Raw genomic sequence first — 21,873 nt, forward strand, 5'->3', positions numbered from 1 at the left:
AGGTGCAGTTAATACAGGTAATGAGTGGAGAACAGGAGGGCTTCTTAAAGAAAAACGAACAGGTCTGTGAGAGCCGGAATTCTTACTGGTTGGTAGGTGATCAAATACTTATGCCATGCAATAAAATGCAAATTAATTACTTAAAAATCATACAATGTGATTTTCTGGATTTTTGTTTTACATTCAGTCTCTCACAGTCAAATTGGCAGTTGAATATGTGTGGTTATTAGGCCTACTGACGGTCGATACTGATTGTGGCTAATATTTAACATGATAGAAATAGGAAACAGAGGGAGTCGGGGAGACTTTAATAATAAGACCTTTGAGACTGCCCATCCCTGCAATTAAAACGCGATACAATTTAAATTCTGCATAATCGCAAAGCATTTCATATAGTTTATCTTGCGAAGGTTGATCTGTTGATATGCCTCAGTTTAGAGGGCTGCGGGTCATGGGCAGATCATTGCGGAGCGGTGTTCATTGTTCATGCTGCAGGTGGGAGCGGATGGTCAGACAGAGGACTTTGGGATGCTTTGCTGTCCCCCAGATGATCAGAAAACGGTCGTCTTTCTGCTTTGTGTGCATTAGCCTGGGCCTACCTATTGTATTAAAAGCACAACTTTGTCACATTATTCACATTCCGAATTCGCTGCTTCAACTTCAGTAGCTTTCCTCTCCTGGTTGGGGCGTGTGAGATCAAGTGCACCTAGTATACAGTATTTGTGGTCTCATTAGAGATAGAGTAAGTTGCCTATGCATGGGCGGAGAATCACTGGCAGTTATCTTTACAAGGAAATGTACTTCCTAAATATGATTAGGCTGTAGTTTACTACAATGCCTAGAAATAAATATTGATCATCGTTATTTGTCTCCGTCTGAAAATCATCCCACTCCTTAAAGGTAGGTTAGAAAAATATCTCAAGAGAAAGTGCAAGTTTCCAACTCTGCTCTCTTCAAACTACACCTAGCATATTGGTTGATATAGCCCAGTAATACCGATAGCTTAATATAATGAGCCATGTGAGAATCTCTGGTGATTTACCCTAAGCTATTTGGGCGGGTGTGGTATGAAAAGCTGCGGGAGCGGGGTGAAGAAATCTATCCCGTGCAGACATATTCATGGTTTCCTGGCACGTAAAGGTGATGGAATAATTAGGGAATTAAGAATTAAGGTCAGAATACAACGTATTTATAGACACACCTCCCTCACACCTTCATTTATTCAATCTCCACCCAAAACGAATAGCAAGTGAATGGCACGCAACCCCATTTGTTATTTTTATTTTTTATTTTACCTTTATTTATACAGGTTTTTTCTCATTGAGATAACATCTCTTTTCCAAGAGAGACCTGGTCCAATAGCAGCAGAGGGAACAACGTTTCAGACAAAACAACTTACATACACTAACACAACATTAAACAAAACTATAAACACACATGCAGTACAACAAAAACATTGTACATTAAAAACACAAGCTTCTTGACTAAAAACAGCTGGTCTAAAAACAATGACACTCTTCTATGATATATACATCGATCAAGTGTTTAAACTCCAACAACGAAACTAGATCATCACATTTTAAAATGTTCATGACAGAATTCCAGGACCACGGAGCTAAGTAACCAAAACTATTTCTACAATGTCCTGTTCTCAATTTTTGGTACTGTTAGAAGCAAATGAGAATGGGACCGTAATTGATATTTATTTACTGACCAGACTAAAAAAGAACAGAGATAAAATGGCATTTTACCCAATATGGCCTTATAAATTAGTGTATACCAGTGTTTAAGCCTACGCAAGGTCAATGACGACCAGCCAACAGCGCTGTAGAGATCACAATGATGTGTTAGACGTTTCTGATTTGAAATGAACCTGAGGGCTGCATGATACACTGAATCAAGTGCTCTCAGGGTAGTGGCTGAGGCCTGCATATATATATAAAACATCACTAAAATCTAAAACCGACAGTAATGTACATCGTTCCAGCTCCTTCCTGTCTTCAAAAGAAAAACAAGCCTTATCCCGGTAATAAAATCCTATTTGCAGCTTGAGCTTCCTTATCAAGTTCTCTACATGCACAGTGAAGCTCAGCTTATCATCAACCCACACACACAAATATTTGTACACTTTAACTTGCTCTATAGTATTTCCAGCCAATGTAGCAATGACATGATTTGTAACATGCCTGGCATTTGAAAATACCAAGCCTAAATAAGTTCAGTAGTAATAATTTGATTAACAAGTCCCATACTAAGTTGCATGAATTTACTCTGTGTGTGATAATAGTGTTTAACATTATTTTTTTTAATGACTACCTCATCTCTGTCCTCCACACATACAATTATCTGTAGAGACCCTCAGTCGGGCAGATTCAGCCACAAAGACCAAACACAGATTCAACCACAAAGACGAGGGAGGTTTTCCAATGCCTCGCAAAGAAGGGCACATATTGGTAGATTGGTAAAAAAAAACAAGACATTGAATATCCCTTTGAGCATGGTGAAGTCAATAATTACACTTTGGATGTTAAAGCAACACACCATGTCACTACAAAGATACAGGTTTCATTCCTAACTCAGTTGCCGGAGAGGAAGGAAACCGCTTGGGGAATTCAACATGAAGCCAATGGTGACTTTAAACAGCTACAGACAGTGACAGGAGAAAACTGAGGATGGATCAACAACATTGTAGTTACTCCACAATACTAACCTAAATAACAGAGAGAAAAGAAGGAAGCCTGTACAGAATAAAAATATTCCAAAACATGCATCCTGTTTGCAATAAGGCACTAAAGTAAAACTGCAAAAAAAAAAACGTTATGTCCTAAATCCAAAGCGCTATGTTTGAGGCAAATCCAACACAACACATCACTGAGTACCGCTCTTCATATTTTTAAGCATGGAGGTAGCTGCATCACGTTATGGTTATGCTTGTCATTGGCAAGGACTAGTGAGTTTTTTTAAGATAAAAAGAAAGGGAATGGAGCAAAGCACAGGCAAAATCCTTGAAGAAAACCTGGTTCAGTCACTGAGAGACAAATTCACCTTTCTGCCAGACAATAATCTAAATCCCAAGGTCAAATATACACTGGATTTTATTAGGCCTGAGTGGCCTAATTACAGTTTTGAATTAAATCGTCTTGAAAATCTATGGCAATACTTTAAAATGGATGTCTGGCAATGATCAACAACCAACTTGACAGAGATAAAAAAAATCATTTTTTAAAGAATAATGTGCAAATATTGTACAATCCAGGTGTGCAAAGATCTTAAAGACTTACCCAGAAAGACGTACAACTGTAATCGCTGCCAAAGGTGATTCTAACATGTATTGACTCAGGGGGTTGAAAACTCTAACCAAGAGATATTAGTGTTTTTTTGTAGTTCGTTGACAATTAAATCCCTTTGAATCCCTCTTTGTAACACAACAAAATGCGGGAAAAGTTGAGTGCGCATACTTTCTGAAGGCACTGTACGCATGGAGAGAAAAGTGCATAAAAAGGAAATTACGTTTGATTTATGCATGCTTAACTCGTGTCGGAATTGGGCCCTACATGCTACACCAGCAGCAGCTTTAGCAACATGCTACATGCTACACCAATAGCTACATGCTACACCAGCAGCAGCTTTAGCAACATGCTACGTGCTACACCAATAGCTACATGCTACACCAGCAGCTATACTAAAGCTACATGCTACATTAGGGTCGTTCAATGAAATGAGTAAACAAATATAGTGTTTTAAAAGCCTGTTATCTTAAATGAAGTGCCCTTTAGTATATACCACATGGACAATTCTATAAAATTTTCTTATATGAAAAAAGACTCGCTAGTGCTAATGACCCTCGGTGACTTCTAGGAAGACTTAAGCATATTTAACCCCAACAGTCCTCCAAGTTTTCAGCATAATTGTAAAGCCCTAGTTATGTTGTTGCTTTGACAAAGTCATTTCTGAAGATAATTATTTATGAAGTGATTCATTTTAAGGTAAAAACAAAAAAAACAGTCCCTCATTTTAACGTCAACCCTGTTTTGTGAAATTAACTTTAATATGGTGAAACTGTTCCTTTTTAAATAATTTCTTCAAAAGAAACATTGAACATATAATAGTCAAATCATAGTGTAAAAGCATTTGACCATTTTCTGGTGGAAAACTACCCTGTTACTTTATTTGGCACTTAATTTGCACTTACTAGAGCATTTTTTCCTTCATTTAACCTCTTGATATGGCAGAATGTTAAAATTAGGTGAAATAAAATACAAAAATTATCCAAGTTACACTACTCAAAAGGCACCTAATTGGTAGAATGATCCATTAGCAGCCATAGGTACATGCTATATCAGCAGCAACAGGGGTCACACCAGGGCCTCTCTGATTAATGGGCTTGAATGTTTGACTGTGTTTCAGGATGGAGTCCACAGAAAAGTGCGAAGCCATTATTCAACATTTCAATGGGAAATTTATTAAGACTCCACCAGGAGTTCCAGGTGAGCAGATCTCTCTACGTGTCTCATCTATGTGTTCTCCACCATGCCCAGATGTTATGATACCACACGATCCTCTGTTATTTACTTCAGATGGCAGATCTCTCTACGTGTCTCATCTATGTGTTCTCCACCATGCCCAGTTGTTATGATACCACATGATCCTCTGTTATTTACTTTAGATGGCAGATCTCTCTACGTGTCTCATCTATGTTTCTCCACCATGCCCAGATGTTATGATACCACATGATCCTCAGTTATTTACTTCAGATGGCAGATCGAGAGCTGTATCCAGAAACAATTGCTATCCCCTACCCCCTAAAAACCTTCAGAGATCTGAGAGGATTGGACAGGTATAAGCAATATGGCAAAAACTTCCATCTCTCAGAGAGCCATGTGGAGATAACACCATGTTGCTTAAACCAAATCAAATCAAATCAAATTTATTTATATAGCCCTTCGTACATCAGCTGATATCTCAAAGTGCTGTACAGAAACCCAGCCTAAAACCCCAAACAGCAAGCAATGCAGGTGTAGAAGCACGGTGGCTAGGAAAAACTCCCTAGAAAGGCCAATACCTAGGAAGAAACCTAGAGAGGAACCAGGCTATGTGGGGTGGCCAGTCCTCTTCTGGCTGTGCCGGGTGGAGATTATAACAGAACATGGCCAAGATGTTCAAATGTTCATAAATGACCAGCATGGTCGAATAATAATAAGGCAGAACAGTTGAAACTGGAGCAGCAGCACAGTCAGGTGGAAGTTGAAACTGGAGCAGCAGCATGGCCAGGTGGACTGGGGACAGCAAGGAGTCATCATGTCAGGTAGTCCTGGGGCATGGTCCTAGGGCTCAGGTCAGTTGAAACTGGAACAGCAGCATGGCCAGGTGGACTGGGGACAGCAAGGAGTCATCATGTCAGGTAGTCCTGGGGCATGGTCCTAGGGCTCAGGTCCTCCGAGAGAGAGAAAGAAAGAGAGAAGGAGAGAATTAGAGAACGCACACTTAGATTCACACAGGACACCGAATAGGACAGGAGAAGTACTCCAGATATAACAAACTGACCCCAGCCCCCCGACACATAAACTACTGCAGCATAAATACTGGAGGCTGAGACAGGAGGGGTCAGGAGACACTGTGGCCCCATCCGAGGACACCCCCGGACAGGGCCAAACAGGAAGGATATAACCCCACCCACTTTGCCAAAGCACAGCCACCACACCACTAAACCTATTGTATCCCCTCAGATCTCCACAAATATCTAGAGGTTAGGGGCTAGGGGTTTTGTCTGAACAGGGCCTTGGTCTCTGATCCCAGGCTCCTGGTTTCCCCCCTCAACTCTCCCAGTGGATTGGTATTCGTTGCCTCCTACAGAATTCACCCTCTGATTCCATCAGTTTCTCTCTCCCACAGTGCCCCCGGAACCATTATTGTGCAAGTTTGCAGACGGGGGACAGAAAAAGAGGCAGAATCAGGGGAAGTACCTTCAGAATGGCAGGCCCTGGGCAAGGGATGGAGAGACGGTGAGAGGCTTGATTTCACGGGTGGAGGCATTCATGAATTGCCATTTTGGAATTAGAGACTGCATGTTCTAAATAAGGTCATTGTCAAAGCAAGAGAGAGCTGGAATCTGATCTCACAGAGATAGGATTGTGTGTCTTAACCCTAAACATTCTTAACCTAACTAAACATTCTATTTGTGCATATCTGTGATTATGTCACCTTCATGTTTTTTTATTCGGAGTTCTTTGTGTTGTTGTCCCAGGGAGGGATGACGTTAGCATATGACCCCACAGCCTTACAGAATGGGTGAGTACAGAGAGACAAAAACGGAGTCAGCCCACCCAAAAACAAACATCAGTCAGGCGTTCTGTCCCTGTTAAACAGAGACACCTGGTGGATGCAGGAGGCATTACATCACTAGTTTATTTTGTTGCACTGTAGTTTTATCTGAAAGTTCAATCATTTTATAATAACTTTCATGCACAATACATTCATATTATTTATGCTTATTCATTTTAGAGTAAATCCTTTGTAAGGATTTTTCTGACATGCATGGCTTGATGTGTGTATGTTGTGCAGGTTCTATTCGTCACCCTACAGTCTGGCCCCAAACCGGATGATCGCCCAAACGTCCCTCTCTCCCTACATGCATTCACCAGTCTCATCTTACCAGGTCAGACACAGAACACACACACACACCACCATCACCGAACTGCCATTCACAAACACATGAAGGAGGAAATCTCTGTAGCCATTGGAGCTATGTCATTGTTATTGTTATTTGTATTTCCTGTCCGGATTCAGATTTCATCTCTACTCATTCCCTTGTGTGTTTCTGTGTAAAGATGCTGTGTTTTCCTCTTCTCTCTCTCCAGCTACATAGTCCCTCCTGGATGCACCACCAGTCGTACCTCATGCAGCCTGCAGTGAGTAGTAAATAGTATTCTCTACCTCTGCTGCTAAAGTTCACTCCTTACTATTCCCTCCACATCTGGTTAGCTTGAAGTTCTGCTCATCTATCTCTCTCGCTCTTATTCTCTTTGTCATTCTGTCTCTATTTATATTCCTCTCTATCTTCTCTTCCCCTCTCTCCCTCTATCTCTCTGTCACTCTCTGTAATCATGTCTCTGATTTATTGGCTTACTGTCCTTCTCTCTTCCTCTCTCCACTTATCTCTGTCTACACCCTCTTTCTCTCCCTCCCTTTCATTCTCTCCCAGGGCACAGTCCTGACTCCAACCATGGACCATGCCATGTCCATTCAGCCCACCTCCATGATGGGCCCCATGACCCAGCAGCTCAGCCACCTATCCCTGGGCAGCACAGGCACAGTTAGTACCCTACAGATACCCACTCCATCTCAACCTCCACTCCCTTCAACACCCCACAGATACCCACTCCACCGCCCCCTCCACTCCCTTCAACACCCCACAGATACCCACTCCACTCCCTTCAACACCCTACAGATACCCACTCCATCTCCCCCTCCACTCCCTTCAACACCCTACAGATACCCACTCCATCTCCCCCTCCACTCCCTTCAACACCCTACAGATACCCACTCCATCTCCCCCACCACTCCCTTCAACACCCCACAGATACCCACTCTACCCCCTCTCCTTTGGTCCCTTAGTCTCATCTCAAGACTAAAACACATTGAACAAACCTGAGTGGAGCTAAGGTGAATCGAGTTGTACTGAATTGCAGTTGAAAATAAAAGCAGTTGCCTATGCATGATGTTGTGAGTCCTGTTGACGTTGGATCTCTACACAGTAATAATGACTGATGGTTTCTTCTCTTCTCGTCCTGTCACAGTATATGCCTGCCAACACTATGCAGGGGACATACATCCCCCAGTACCAACCAGTGCCTCCCTCCAGTGTCCCTGTAGAGGTAAGACCCCAACCGACACCATAAGCATTAACTATGCAGAACTAATTAAAGGGATACTTCAGAATTTTGGCAATCTACTTTATATACTTCCCCAGAGTCAGATGAACTTGTGGATACCATTTTTATGTCTCTGCGTGCAGTTAGCGTCAGAGAAATTGGCAACTAGAGTTAGCACAATGACTGGGCGTCTATGGTAACTGATAGCATACTAGTTGATAACATAGACTTCCATTCATTGCGCCAATGCTAGTTAACATTGGCTCGTGAGACCAAACTACCTCTAACTTCATTCATACAGGAATCCTGAAGTTTTCCTTTAAAGGGATGACAATAGGGTGTTTCTCTTACAAGAAGTTCTCAACTCAGGGACCTATTAATACTGTTCCACTCCATTTCCTTCCTTTTCTTGAAGGAGAACGGAGGACAACAGCAACAGGTTGCTATGGAGACACCTGCAGAACACACAAACTACTCCTACCAGCACACCAAGTGAAGCTAAGGTAGGATTATGTCAAACATCAACTCTATAAATAAAGTAGTCAAAAGTTTAGTATTTGGTCCCATTTTTTTGGCATACAATATAGCTCAGTATTTGAATGATTTACTTTATTCAGTCATTATTGATCATCTTTATCAAGGGTGTTAATATTTTCGTACCACACTGTATTTGCTAACTTAGTTTCGGGGTACATTACTACTTAGTTCTTGTTCCTCCCTACTAGCTCCATGTCAGAACATTGCATGTAGGAGCCAATTTGTTAGTTCACAAAAAAAACTAAAGCGTGTCAGATATTGACCACCTTAAAGAAAATGTTTAAAATTCTGAATTTATTGATCAGCATTCTGGAAATATACTGATTTACACAGATAGATAATGTTATGGAAAGTATGTAGACTTATGAAATATTGTATGTTACATCTATTATGTAAAAAGTGTAGTGTGACAGAGTGTGTGTGTTGCAGCTCGGGGTCAGGAGGCCATCTTGCTGACTGAACCACAGAGGGCTGGTTCTCTACAAGAAGATAACAGAGCTCTGTTTAGCACCAGACTTGAACACTGTTGACAAAAGGAATACGTGTGTGCTTTGAAAAAGAAGTTCACATGCTTAGTTTGTCTGGACTTTTCCTCTCTCTTCTTCAAGAGTCAATCAGCCAAAGGTGGAAGCCTTCTGCAATGGAAGCTTTGATCTCTTTTCATAACTGAAAAAATAAACTAAGTTGAACAAAGAAACCAATTTGGAAAGGGGGAAATGACACAGAACGTTATTTTTGTGCACGTAAAATAACAAATTCTTATTTTTTAAAAGCATTCTGGAGTTTCAGAGTGGTAAAAGGAAAGTAATTACAACACAATGTGTCTTTTATTTTTTGGTAAAATATGCAAACTTTCATTTTAAATTTTTTATGTCTGTTTTTTGACATTCTATTCACAGCAGTTTGACAATATTTTGTACATAAAAAAATATACTAATACACATTTAGTTGGTTTAATGTTTTAGTGTAGGATACTTTTAAGTACGGAAAATGCTAAACAAACCGTTTAAAGCTACTTCTCTCTAAAACTAATCCAGTAAGACAAAGTTCAGTTAACTCACTGGCATTATTTATACATTTAAAATGAAGTCAAACTTAAACCTTATAAAGCATTCACTCATAAACACTCAGAATTTGTTATGAGCAGAGGACAATCATGATCATTCTTATTTATATGTACATCATAGTTCTATTTTTAGATATTTAGTCATATTCAAACATGTCACTTGCTTTTGTGTACATTTTATTTAATAAAATTCTTTATTTAACAAATCTGGTAAATGCCAAACACTGGCAATAAACATGATACCACTTAGAAAATAATTAACATGTGTTAAATAAGAGCTAAATGATTTTTTTTAAATTAAGCACATTTGATATTGCTGTAAAACTTTCTTAAGAGAAGAAAATTAACTTTTCTTTTTTTTTAGGGTATCATGTAATCCAAATGCATCCAAATGTCACCTTCTGTCTCCAAAAACTTGAGACAAAATTAATTGTCATAATATGATTCAACATTTAATAAATTAATTACTATACTATACAATCTTTTTATTGGATTTTATTGGATTCATAGATCATATAATAATTATTATACAACATATTTGGTTTGGTTTGTGCTAGAGTCCATGTCACACCAGTGTCCATAAGAAGTGGTTTTAAGCGGTTTTGTTCTGGTAGTTGTTCAGATGTCTATAGGGAATTTCACCTTTTGTACAAAGTAGACAGACAAATAAGTGGACATGCCTTAGTTTTGAGCAGTTGGGTTACTATGAAATAGGTGTGCAAAATAGCTCAAACAAATCAATTAAAAAGCAAAGCAATGAGGGGAGAAGTAGGACTAAGAAGAGTCCTTAAGAGTCCTTTGTTGTTGGGAAAGGGAGCTGCAAGTCTTTCTCAATGCTGCTGTTGTCTCCTGAGTTTTAATTCCTGACTGTCAATTAATTTGATAAAACAATTTGTAGAAAGAAGTAAAGTATGTTTTGTCTTTTGGGGCGTTCACTTGAACCCTTCTGAGCTGTCATGCCTTTTGTTATCTCTGTTGTTGATTTAGTTGTTATAAAACGTGTTTTTGATGTATTTTATTTTCAAAAGATTTGCGATTTTAGCAGTAGGGAAAAAGTTTAGATTTGAGATTTTATTTTATAAGAGATTCATAGGATTTTTTTTTATTGTGTTGAGTTTGTGCGTTTGCACATGGTCCATGCAAACTTAAGAGATGATTTGATGTTTTTTTCAATGTTTCTTCACGTTCATTTCCGTTCCAGAGCACTGTGTTGTTCAATATGATATTGTTTTTTAGGCCTGTGTGAAATAGGCATTAACTGAAACACGTCCACGTTTATCTTGGAGACACTCAATGACACTCAATGGCAACCTTGCCCTCCAGCTCAGACCAGTCCAGTGGAGATGTACACCTAGTCTAGTGTAAAAGCATTCTATTGTATCTGTCAGAGAAAAGGAGGCTGCTATCCAGAAAACACCAAACAGAATATGAAAGTGTTGGCGAAAAAGGGTCCCATAACAAATTGTTCTACAGCAGTTAACTAAACCTTGGATGATTTGTTTCTTGTTTCAACAAAGACAAAAATGTGTAAACTTGGCGGATTTCGTTAGAAATGACGACCAAAGTATGTCTAAGCCCTAACTGTAACCAGGCAGATTAGCCCTATTTAAGAAGGGGAAGCCTCTTTCTCCTCATTGAAGGCTATTCAGTTTCAGTTACGGTTGAGGGTTTGGCAAAGAAAAGTTCATACAGATGCAATCAATATCAGATGTTATATTGCCGTAATATTATACAGGGCTGAGTTGAACCATGCCTTGTTAAAACCTAGTGTTACCCTAGTAAACATCCTCCCATCACACTGGATCTTGGGTTTTTGCCATTCTTCAGTATTAATGACATCACATATACTGTTTCTTCTTCCTTCCCTATCTCTATACCTCGGTCCTCGCCCTACAAAACGTTGTTAGTTATTATTTATGTCTGCAACACCAAAGATGATGAAGCCATCCACCTGTCAGCAAAGCGATCTGTCAGAGTATCTGTCTTGGAGAACATGCCTCTCTCATCCATATTGGCATACAAAGCTACAGTAATGCTATAGTAACATCTTCACTAAGTGGCAGTTCCCTGGTCAGTGGTGAACAAGCAATATGTTTCCTTTAGGTTCTGAATGAATGTAGAGATCCATACATGTGTGCTTCATTTATCGACATTTGCTTGTTTGGGTTTGGTACATCCAGCTGAAGACCAGTATATGCTACTGTATCTTTAAGAGAACAGGGCAATGGGTCTACTTAGCTTCTTTAGTGTTGATGAGGAGAGCTCAGCATTTATCTATCTTTCTGTAAATATTAGGAATATTTTCTGCTCTTTGTTTTTGGTTGAACTCATGTCAAGACCATTGTTTGTTCCTGTTTCCACCTTTGTTGATGTGAGTGTTTTGTTGATGTCTTGTGATCTGTCCAGATAATACACGTTTTCAGATCCAGTGCTCCTCATGAAGGAAAATGTCATGGTTTTATTTTCTATTGTAATAAACTGATAGTCCATGTATCAGCCATCACTTTAAATACAAAAAAACGTGGTTTTGAAACTATGAAATTACCAGTTGTTACACTGCAGTCTTGTTCATTGAAACAGATTTTCAGATTTGACAACTTGCTTATTGCAGTTTTTTGGGGAGAGCAAATCATTATATGACACTCAATTCCTTGTGAGAATGTAGTATTAGTCAGGTAACCCATTGTGTTATGGTGAATGGTGTTAAAGGGATCCAAAATCTATTGTTTGTCAGTCGTCTTCAGACCTCAAAAGCGGTATAATGTCCATCTGTTCTGTAGATCTAAATTTCAATTGGAGTGGACTTTCACTTTAAGTTACAACTAGCTACAATTACCTGTAAATCATTGTCTGGGGGAGCACATTTGAGGCTATTGTATGTTTCCCTGGTGCGTACCTTTGACAGGTATCTTATAATACCAAGGAAAATGAGCAAAAACAAGATGTGAAACAGAGGTTTCACTTGCACTTATTTTCAAACCATGCAAACCATGTAAAGTAAAACCCTAATACCTAGCATTATCCTGTCCTTGCTTGTTGTCCAGATCATGTAGCTTCAATGGCTTATTTCATAGTTTCAAAATGTTTTGCTGCTAAAACAGGATGTCCCAGCAGTGGATAGATGGGAGCCACACTGGTTGTTTAAAAATGTCTTACTTTAACCTAGAATATCAAAAGTAGATCAGATTAAAGTATAGTTAACATTCACAAATTATAAAATTACATTTGAGACACATTTTGTGAAAGTTGTACTCTTTGAGTCATTTTGTAATCTCTTGGGTAATTCGGCAGAAATCTGACATTTTGAACATACAACTGTCTCATCTCTCACTGCTTGTAAAACATTTCCTTATTTATACAATAACTCATTTTGTACAGTGTATTAGAGGAGAGAGGTTTTGATATTTGGTTTGTTAGTTAGCTGGCTAGCCACTCGGTTACGTTCGTCTTCCTGTGCCAGAGTCTCTGTAACTCTTGTTTTTTATTCCAAAAAAAAAAAAAGTATTTTCTTTGTTTGTTTTACTCTTAGAATTTTAACACGTCAATGTTCTTTTTTAATAAAAAAAATATGTTTTTTAATGGCTGTATCTGTGTTCCAAAAAGTTATTACCAAAATTATTCGAATACAATTGAAAGAAAGACAAGTCAATTACATAAAAATTCCAAGTTTATTTTAGTGTTGAGCGAATCGTATTATGTTTGTTCAATATACATTTTTCAATGTGGTAACCAAAGTGATTGATATCCATCGAAAAGGTGTGAGCTCCTTTCCCTTTGGCTGATCATAGTAACATCCAAACACAACTTTATTGACCAAGCCTTGACACTAATAATGATACTGCATTCAAAAGGCTATACATTAACCTTACAGAGGAGTCACAATAGAACTTGCAACTGATAAACCAATTGTAGGATCTAATAGGATTGTTCATGAAACTTCTTCCCTTTCGATTTGAAGTCATTCTGTATGTGTCTGGGTATGTATCTGTGTAGCTAAACGTGCATAAAAGCAATCCGTACACGATACAGAGCCTTCATGACCATATAGAAACTACTCTAATCACATTGTAGTTTGGAAAATATTATCTGGCCATACCTGGAAGTTCCAGTATGTAGTTCCAAGCTGGAACCTTAGCAATGTATTTGATCCAGATCAGAATCTGTAAAAATGTACAAAATAACTGACAATAAAATGTAATCTAGGAAACGCATCTGAAGATAACTGTAGTTTTGATTTGACAGAGTAAGACAATTAAACTCAACCCTGCTGAGTTCAAAAGATTTCCTGAATCAATATGATAGTTTAGGAAAACAGGAACATTTACAGAAAGATAGCATGCTTGAAAGATACAGTATCAATGGTTACTTGTTTTTGTATTCTTTGTGCTGAGTTGATGACAGACAAGAACCAGAAATCGGTTTCTCTGAAGACTAGAAGGAACAATAAGTTAAAGTATTATACTGTTTTAGTATTAGAACAGTGTCGCCAACATTCTGTGACTCAAAATGTTAATGCTATTTATCGTTATGTGCTTTTGTAACCCTCATTTCCTAACACAGAGCAGACGACAAACACACTACTTACTTACTGTAAGTGCCCTTCTAAGTAATGGCCAGGTTTGTTGTTTCCCAAAGCTGACCTGCTCTCCAACTGTTCGCCATAAATAAGGTGAGGTATGCAATCTCGGCACCCAGAACCAAATCTTGTGTGTTCGCTGGCCAGCTGCTCAATTTAAAGGTAAACAGCCTGTCAGGACGAGAGACTATGAGACGTGAGAAATATCCCTTTTTTTATCACAGAAGAACCAGGGTTGTTTGAGAAGAAGACAGAAATGAAAGAAGCTCTTAAAGACGTCCTCCAGTTATTTAAAAAAAACTTTTACTGTTGAAAAGCGATTTCCCAAGTATAAATACAGTAAAGTACACACAATAAAGGGTAAAAAATATATATGTTTTGAGAAAAATAGTGGTTTTTAAACAAATTTCGAGGAGTAGGACATAACTGGACAACCTATTGAGATGTGCCTTTTGTTCAGATAATTGGGTGTTAAATGAGGTGAAAAGGAGACTGGAGTGCCACTTTAAGTTCTAAGGTTGAGGGAGATTGGGCTGAGGGAGTGCAGTGAGCCAAAACACCCATGTGGTCCAAATGAGAAATATACAGACATCTAGTTTGATAGATGTTTTTATGTTTCCCAACAGATTGAGAGACAGACGGGTAGACAGATTTATCAGTCACGGCCCCCTCCAAAACATGACAGTAGGAAGCTGAACAGGTTTACTATGTCCAGGTAGAGGTTCAGGGTGGCAAAGACGTACTCCTCTGGACTCATAGTGTAGCGCTTGTTGCCTATCAGCAGCTGGGTGTCAAACGCCAGAAACTAAGAGAGAAAGAGAGAGTGGAGGGGGGGGGGGGTTGAGATCAAACCATTTCGCTACAGACTGTAACCCAATGATTAGGGCCAGAAATTTGTCTTGACCATGTGACCTTGACCAGGAAAAACTCTGGGCCTTCCCAATGATGAATGCGTGTTGAATATCTGCCACTCACCAGAGTGAAGAGGATAGCTCCTATCACAGCGTAGATGGCTTGTAACCAGGACACCTGTGTCAGACAGTAAGAATTTTATCAACCAATCCTAATGAGGATAGGCCACCAATCTAGGAAAGACACTGGCTTATAATCATCTCACAAGATAAAAGTGATAGTTTGGGATTTTGGTAATGAAGCCCTTTATCTACTTCCCCAGAGTCAGACGAACTCATGAATACCATTTTTATGTCTCTGTGACCAGTATGCAGGAAGCTCACAAAATTACTTCTAACTTCCTGCATAATGGACGCAGAGACATAAAAATTATATCCACGAGTTTACCTGACTCTGGGAAATAACATAAAGGTATTCATTGTCAAAATCCCGAACTATCCCTTTAAAGGAATACCCAGGACTAAACAATCTTGTACATGCTAGTCTCTACCCACCCAAATGGGGAGAGTGAGGGCCAAAAGCCTTACCGTCACTCTATATATAAACTCACTATCAGTCCCTCACAACTATTCTTATCGCCTTCTGGAAAGGTACACATGCTCATTACGCCATCATGTGACCTAATTGTCCTTATTTACAGTGTCAGCTGTCAATGGAAGCTAAGCAGGCAGACGGGCTACTTACATATCCGAAGGGGATGACGATGGAGAGTATGATGCAACAGAACAGCATGACCATGGTCAGGACAAACAGGACTCCCTGGTGGGAGGTGAAGTCAATCTACAGTCGGAAACAAGGGAGAGAGAATAGGGGTGTGTTGTTAAAATGCACACATGATCTGATTGCAGCATATTCATTTTGTCAGAAGAAAACAATTTAACAAAAGATTGCACTGATACATAGGGTTAGGAGTTTTTCCTGGTCAGGTCATGTGGTAAAGTAAAACTCCTGGCCCTAGTGATACATACTCATTTCATTCATGACTATTTACGTTATCTGTATGTTTTTTGTTTCAATGAGTAGGAAGCCTGTGTGGGGATGGGGGTCATTTTTATCACCTTGGTCTGGAAGCTGAAGATGGTGACAGACATACACACCAGAGCAGTGATGCCTAGACACAGGACCACTGACTTGGTGTTGTAGAAGCTGGAGAAACAGAGTTGGTTAATCCATCAACCATTCATCCTACACATACTTTGTAGATGTTGATAGATGTGTTAATTCATTATTATCTTCATAAATAATTGATGTCAACATTTGAGCCCCCAACTAACTCGGTTGAATGCATTCAGTTGTGCAACTGACTGGGTACCCCCCCCCCCCCCCCACAAGTCATTTACCTGGACACAAAGCCCATCATGCAGGCCAGGCTGAGAGTCTGAGGGCAGACAGAACATAGACAAACACAGAGCAGAGTGAATCAGGTGCACAGACCGGTAGGGAGAGTATTGAGTACATGCTATTCTCTCGATTTCTTTCATATTTGTTACTCCTCATACTCACAAAGAGAGCCAGCAGAACAAGGTTCCAGGGAAACTGTCTCCTATTATAGAGATACAGACAACTCAGGTTGGTGAGTTCATTCTATAATATTGCAAGTTATCATTTACAATGGACGATCACAACCATTATCTAGGAATAATGTTGTAGATACATTACTGTGTTATACACCTGCTTAGTGTGTAATAAGTGTTGGTGTTCATGTGTATTAAAACTACATTCACTATTTGATTTAGTGAATATCACATAAGTGCTGTGTACTACCCAGATTGTAATTTTCATAGGAGGGAAACTCTTACCTGATTTGTTCACCACAGCAGTTCAATGCGATGTAGGTGGCCAAGAACATCATGCTGTTGAAAAGCAAAAAGAAACCAGTTCATTATTAACACAATTACATAGCTAATCACCCCCTTCCTGTTACCCATCGGCCCACCATTTGCGCATACGTCACATGCACAAGTCTCCCAAACCTGAGGGAGTAAAAATGATGGAGGGTGTAGGGGCTAATTAGTAGTCTGGCTAACACCTAATTCAAAGTCCTCCCGACTTCAGAGGCTGGAAAGGCTGTTTTGATGTTGTTGGCGTGATGTCGATAGTGAAGGGTGCTGTTCTTTTACTGGTTGGTGCTCCTCTGTGTCTGTCTCACTAAAACACCCACGGGCACTAGTGATGCTCGGGTTGCCTCATAACAGGCAAGAAGCAGAGATGAAAGAGGAAAGACAAAGTGAACTTTACCCGTGTTAACTAGACTGGAGAATTCAATCTATCGATTCATTACATTATTCTGGTGAGCAAGGGTTTCTTTAGTCTACTAGGGCAACAAGTAATGCCAGAAGATAAGCTGCATCTATCTAATTATAGACACGTTGATTGACAAATAGCCTACCATATGTCAGAAATGATAAGCAGAAACATAGGCCTATCTAAAAAAAAGAAGGCCTGTCAAAAAATTGTTCCGCCATCTGACTGTACAGCGCATTTTTCTATATTTGCAGGTTAGGGTCAGGCCTCAGACTTTCACTTTATACATATAGTCGGGCAGTTGCGGATGGGTTATTGCACATCACTAACATGCACAGCCACATAGCCCCAGCACACTGCCCCCTTCCATTACAATGGCTGGATTTTCAAATCCAAACAACCAGAGGTCTCAACACCTGAGGAAAAATGTATATATATTATATATTCGAGAGAACAAATCAATATGTCGGCTCAATTTCTGAGCGAATACTGCATTTACGTAGGCCTCCTGTCCAGACCAGTGTGTGAGCTCTCCGGGTGTTATGAGTCACTTCAGCCAGGCTAATAGACCCTCAGATAGCACTTCAACTGACTTAGCTACACTAAAGATGGTCTATTATATTGACAAGATATTTGAGTGACCGCTCTAACAATGGAAATGCATGTCCTCAAAGAGGGAATGCAGGCGGGACTCCGATATAAAGTCATTTTTTGGTAAGATGCGGAAATGCCACGTGCGTCCACTTATATCAGTGCATTCTTAATAACCTAACCCTTATGACACTTATACAAGATCAAATAAGCCTCACGTAGCAAATTACCAATTACATTTTTTGTTGACCAAATTCGTCACTCTCATTGACCTCCATAGAAAAACTCCTCACTTCGTGGGCTTATTTTCGTGAACGGATTTTGGGTCGAGTAAAATGTCTCACTTTGCCTCTTCCTATCTGGCTACGCTGAGCGAAGTGGTATCCCATAACGCAGCAATTTGTTTTTGAGTTTGCACAATTTCACACAAAATAATGGAGGCTTGTAATTTCTTTGTGTCTGATTTAGAATAATATGAAATACATCCTTAATTAAATAATGTTACTGAGGTTTATATCTTGTAACAGGGGGAATTTTCTCAGTAGAAAGTCCTGCTAATTTTATTATTGAAATGTCAAACATGAATTCCATCATTCAAGTCACGAGTGTGTCCCAAAGATGATGGGTTTATTTGATTCCCTCACCAATCTTGAAGTCGCCCTCAGAGTTTCGTCAGCAACACGTGCCAACGGAGGGCCCTGCAAGCAAGTTGTTAGGGGTGAGGGGCTGGTTTGGGATTCACTGTCTAGGTGAGGAAAAGTCAGGACATGTCAATCAAGATGTTAGTTGTCACTTACTAGGAGCACATGTACAGGAGGGGGTGTGTCTGAATGTAGAACCTCACTGGTGCACTGTGGAGAAATGAGAGAGTGTTACGCAATGTAGAGTGCACACACACTCATGTTCATCAAATGTATTGGATATTTATGTTTTGGATATATTTGCAATGTGTTGGATATGATACATACCAGAATGTGAAGAGCGCAACAATGGCCACAGTCACACAGAGTTGGATCATCAGGATGGCATAGACCTATAAGGATACAGAGAGTTGGAATAAGAGGGGACGGCCCAGATACACCCTCAAAATACTATACTACATGCTAGATCATGCATGCTTAGAAACGTCTGTGTAGCTCAGTTACAGTAATATCATTATCTGGAAGGATAACGGAAGACGAAAACAAGTGTTTCTTATTGGACGCGTGGTTCTTATAAGTTCAGGTTGTCCCTCGCTGTTTTAGTACCTTTCTGATGAAGATCCTCCTGATGGCCTGGTCATCCCAAGAGAACTGGGTTTGCATCTCCTCATAATCTGACAGGGAGGGAAGACAGGGAGTTAAACATCTGGTTAAAACAGCAGATGTGTAAAGATTCAACACTGACATTTACATGTTACGTCATTTAGCAGAAGCTCTTATCCAGAGCGATTTACGGTTAAGTGCCTTGCTCAAGGGCACATTGACAGATTTTTCAACTAGTCAGCTCGAGGGTTCAAATTAGCAATCTTTCAGTTACTGTCCCAATGCTCTTAACCGCGTGGCTACCTGCCACCCTGGTTACATCACACGCTAAAATGTTGGCGGCAGGTAGCCTGGCGGGTAGGAGCGTTTGGCCAGTAACCAAAAGGTTGCTGGATCGAATCCCCAAGCTGACAAGTAAAAAATATGTTGTTTTTCCCCAGAGCAAGGCACTTAACACACTGTTCCCCAGGCGCCAATGACGTGGATGTTGATTCAGGCAGCCCCGCCGAACCTCTCTGTTTCAGAGGGGTTGGGTTAAATGCGGAAGACACATTTCAGTTGAATGCATTCAGTTGTACAACTGACTAGGTATCCCCCTTTCCTGCCCATTTGACTTTGTTCTATAGTAAGGTGGTTGGTGTGCGTCCAGCAGTAGAAGACCACTGCATACTGTAGCCAGAAAGGTGTCCATTGATAGAAGGGGATGAGATATCCTGTGTAACTGACTAGTTGAGATACAAAGATGTTTTATTATCTGCAGTAGCCTCTTCATAGCTGGGTGGGTGTTCTTTGCCTGTCCTTGGAGACAGCTGGGTATATGGTGAGATACACAAATGATCAGAGATACCAGTCTTTATACATTGAGCCCCAAACTATTGTGACAGGGACAATTCTGTGGTTGTTTTGGCTCTGTACTCCAGCACTTTGGATTCAAAATGATATACACAAATATAATACCCCACAAAAAATGCTAACCTCCCCTATTAATGCAAGGGTCAGCATGTCTTGGGGGTATGATATTTGTGCATCTGTAACTTTGTCACTCATCATTATTCAAGATTTATTCGGGATTATCTGTAATCATGTTGGCATCCACATTCATGTAGAAGTGTTTAGAAACATATTATTATCTACAATAAAAGTGACTCCACAAGCTTGTTGTAGTCATTGCATACTATGAATATGTGACCAAATACTTAACATTTTACAACTTTAACACACATAAGTGAATTTGTCCCAATACTTGTGGTCCCCTAAAATGGGGGGACTATGTACAAGAAGTGCTGTAATCTCTAAACGGTTCACTCGATATGGATGAAAATACCCTCATTAAAGCTCATAGTCATTGTATCATTTAAAGTACAGAGCCAAAAGAACAACAACATTTTCCCCGTCCCAATACTTTTGGAGCTCACTGTATGTAGTATCAAAGTGAAATAGACTTTTAATAAACACTTCACTCGTACAGGGCCGGCTCGCCCTGTTCACGGATCACGCGTCACGTGTAGGACCCCTGACTTAATAAGATAATATATAATAACTATGGAAGACACTTAGGCTTTGGATGGATGAAAGTCTGAATAGTAGAATACACAAATTGAAAATTGTATAATTGGTAGTGCAGTTTCCCTCTTGTTATGTCAGTCACTGTGTGACAAGTCAGGTTTTCATTGACCCAGGTTTACTTGACAAAAGCAATGTTGCAAAAGAAAATCTAAGATAAGAGACTTTTTATCGGCAGCGGCGCCGGACAGGCGGGAGGCTCCGGCAGCGGCGCCGGACAGGCGGGAGGCAGCGGTGCCGGACAGGCGGGAGGCTCCGGCAGCAGCGCCGGACAGACAGGACCACCTGCAGGGAGGAGACAGAGAGACAGGTGTTAGGAGGCACCTGAAGGACCGGGCTGTGGGGGAGCACTGGAGCTCTGGTGCGCAACCTTGGCACCACTTCCCCAGGCTGGACAACTACTCTAGCCCGGACCCTCCAGAGTGCAGGCACAGGTTGAACCGGGCTGTGGGTAAGCACGGGAGATCTAGTGCTTACTACACGCACCTCTCCCTTAGGCTGCACTCCCACATTTGCCCGGCACGAGCGGAGCGCAGGCAGAGGACGCACTGCACCCTCCCAGCGCCCCGGAAACACAGCACGCAGAGCCGGCGCAGGATAACCTGGACCAAAACTGCGTACCGGCGACCAGACCCGCCGAGCAGGCACCATACGCCCTGGCTCAATGCCCACACTCGCATGGCACTTTCGGGGGGCTGCCCTATAGCGCACCGGGCTATGGGCACGCACTGGCGACACCGTGCGCTTAACCGCATAACACGGTGCCTGACCAGTAATGCGCTGCTTATAATAAGCACGAGGAGTGAGCTCAGGTCTGCTACCTGGCTTAGTACCACACCTCGTCTGCCCCCCCCAAAAAAAATTATTTTGGGGCTGCCTCTCGTACCTGTCGCACTGCCGTGCTGCCTCCTCATATCGCCGCCGCTCAGCTTTCGCTGCCTCCAGCTCTGCTTTCGGGCGGCGATATTCCCCAGCCTGTGCCCAGGGTCCCTCTCCGTTCAGTATCTCCTCCCATGTCCAGGAGTCCTGTGATGCTGTCCGCTGTTGTTGCTGCTGCGGCTGCTGTCGTCGCTGCTGTTTACCACGCCGCTTGGTCCGAGTTGGGTGGGTGATTCTGTCATGGATTTCTTCATCTGAACGAGAGGCGGACCAAAGCGCAGCGTGGTTGTTTTGACCTATGTTTTAATAAATCCCTTCACATGAACAAACTAACAAAAACAAGAAATGTGAAAACTCAAAACAGTCCTATCTGGTGCAAACACAGAGACA

At 40.8% G+C, this 21,873-nt stretch overlaps 2 protein-coding genes across 2 annotated transcripts in view; one reads left to right on the forward strand and one right to left on the reverse strand.

Annotated features, from left to right (window-relative positions):
- The window catches only part of LOC109895132 (RNA-binding motif, single-stranded-interacting protein 2-like), a 56,740-nt gene extending 43,687 nt beyond the window's left edge, over positions 1–13,053 (forward strand). The window contains exons 6-14 of the mRNA XM_020488792.2: positions 4,408–4,487; positions 5,893–6,002; positions 6,245–6,288; positions 6,562–6,655; positions 6,858–6,908; positions 7,202–7,312; positions 7,797–7,874; positions 8,287–8,374; positions 8,838–13,053. Of these exons, the coding sequence (XP_020344381.1) occupies positions 4,408–4,487; positions 5,893–6,002; positions 6,245–6,288; positions 6,562–6,655; positions 6,858–6,908; positions 7,202–7,312; positions 7,797–7,874; positions 8,287–8,367 (649 nt within the window). The 3' untranslated portion in view covers positions 8,368–8,374; positions 8,838–13,053. The remainder of the gene's footprint in view (positions 1–4,407; positions 4,488–5,892; positions 6,003–6,244; positions 6,289–6,561; positions 6,656–6,857; positions 6,909–7,201; positions 7,313–7,796; positions 7,875–8,286; positions 8,375–8,837) is intronic.
- A 70-nt stretch (positions 13,054–13,123) lies between these two features.
- On the reverse strand, positions 13,124–19,281 carry LOC109872773 (protein lifeguard 2-like). The gene is made up of 10 exons (XM_031823110.1): positions 19,045–19,281; positions 18,766–18,830; positions 18,595–18,648; positions 16,762–16,815; positions 16,466–16,505; positions 16,303–16,340; positions 16,021–16,108; positions 15,647–15,742; positions 15,026–15,079; positions 13,124–14,855 (listed from the first exon to the last, which is right to left on the reverse strand). The coding sequence occupies exons 1-10, from the start codon at positions 19,183–19,185 to the stop codon at positions 14,706–14,708; spliced, it is 780 nt and encodes a 259-aa protein (XP_031678970.1). The 5' UTR covers positions 19,186–19,281; the 3' UTR covers positions 13,124–14,705.
- Between the last annotated feature and the right edge of the window lie 2,592 nt (positions 19,282–21,873).

This window comes from Oncorhynchus kisutch, linkage group LG1, assembly GCF_002021735.2.
Source record: "Oncorhynchus kisutch isolate 150728-3 linkage group LG1, Okis_V2, whole genome shotgun sequence".
NCBI classification, from domain to species: Eukaryota; Metazoa; Chordata; class Actinopteri; order Salmoniformes; family Salmonidae; genus Oncorhynchus; species Oncorhynchus kisutch.

Excerpts from the sequence above, each read along its gene's own strand:
- LOC109872773 (XM_031823110.1), bottom strand. The coding sequence starts at position 19,185 with ATGTCAGTGTTGAATCTTTACACATCTGCTGTTTTAACCAGATGTTTA. Across the intron at positions 18,649-18,765 it reads GTTGCGCTCTTCACATTCTG|TGCACCAGTGAGGTTCTACA; the intron begins GTATGTATCATA and ends ATTTCTCCACAG. Across the intron at positions 15,743-16,020 it reads TCTTCAGCTTCCAGACCAAG|ATTGACTTCACCTCCCACCA; the intron begins GTGATAAAAATG and ends TTCCGACTGTAG.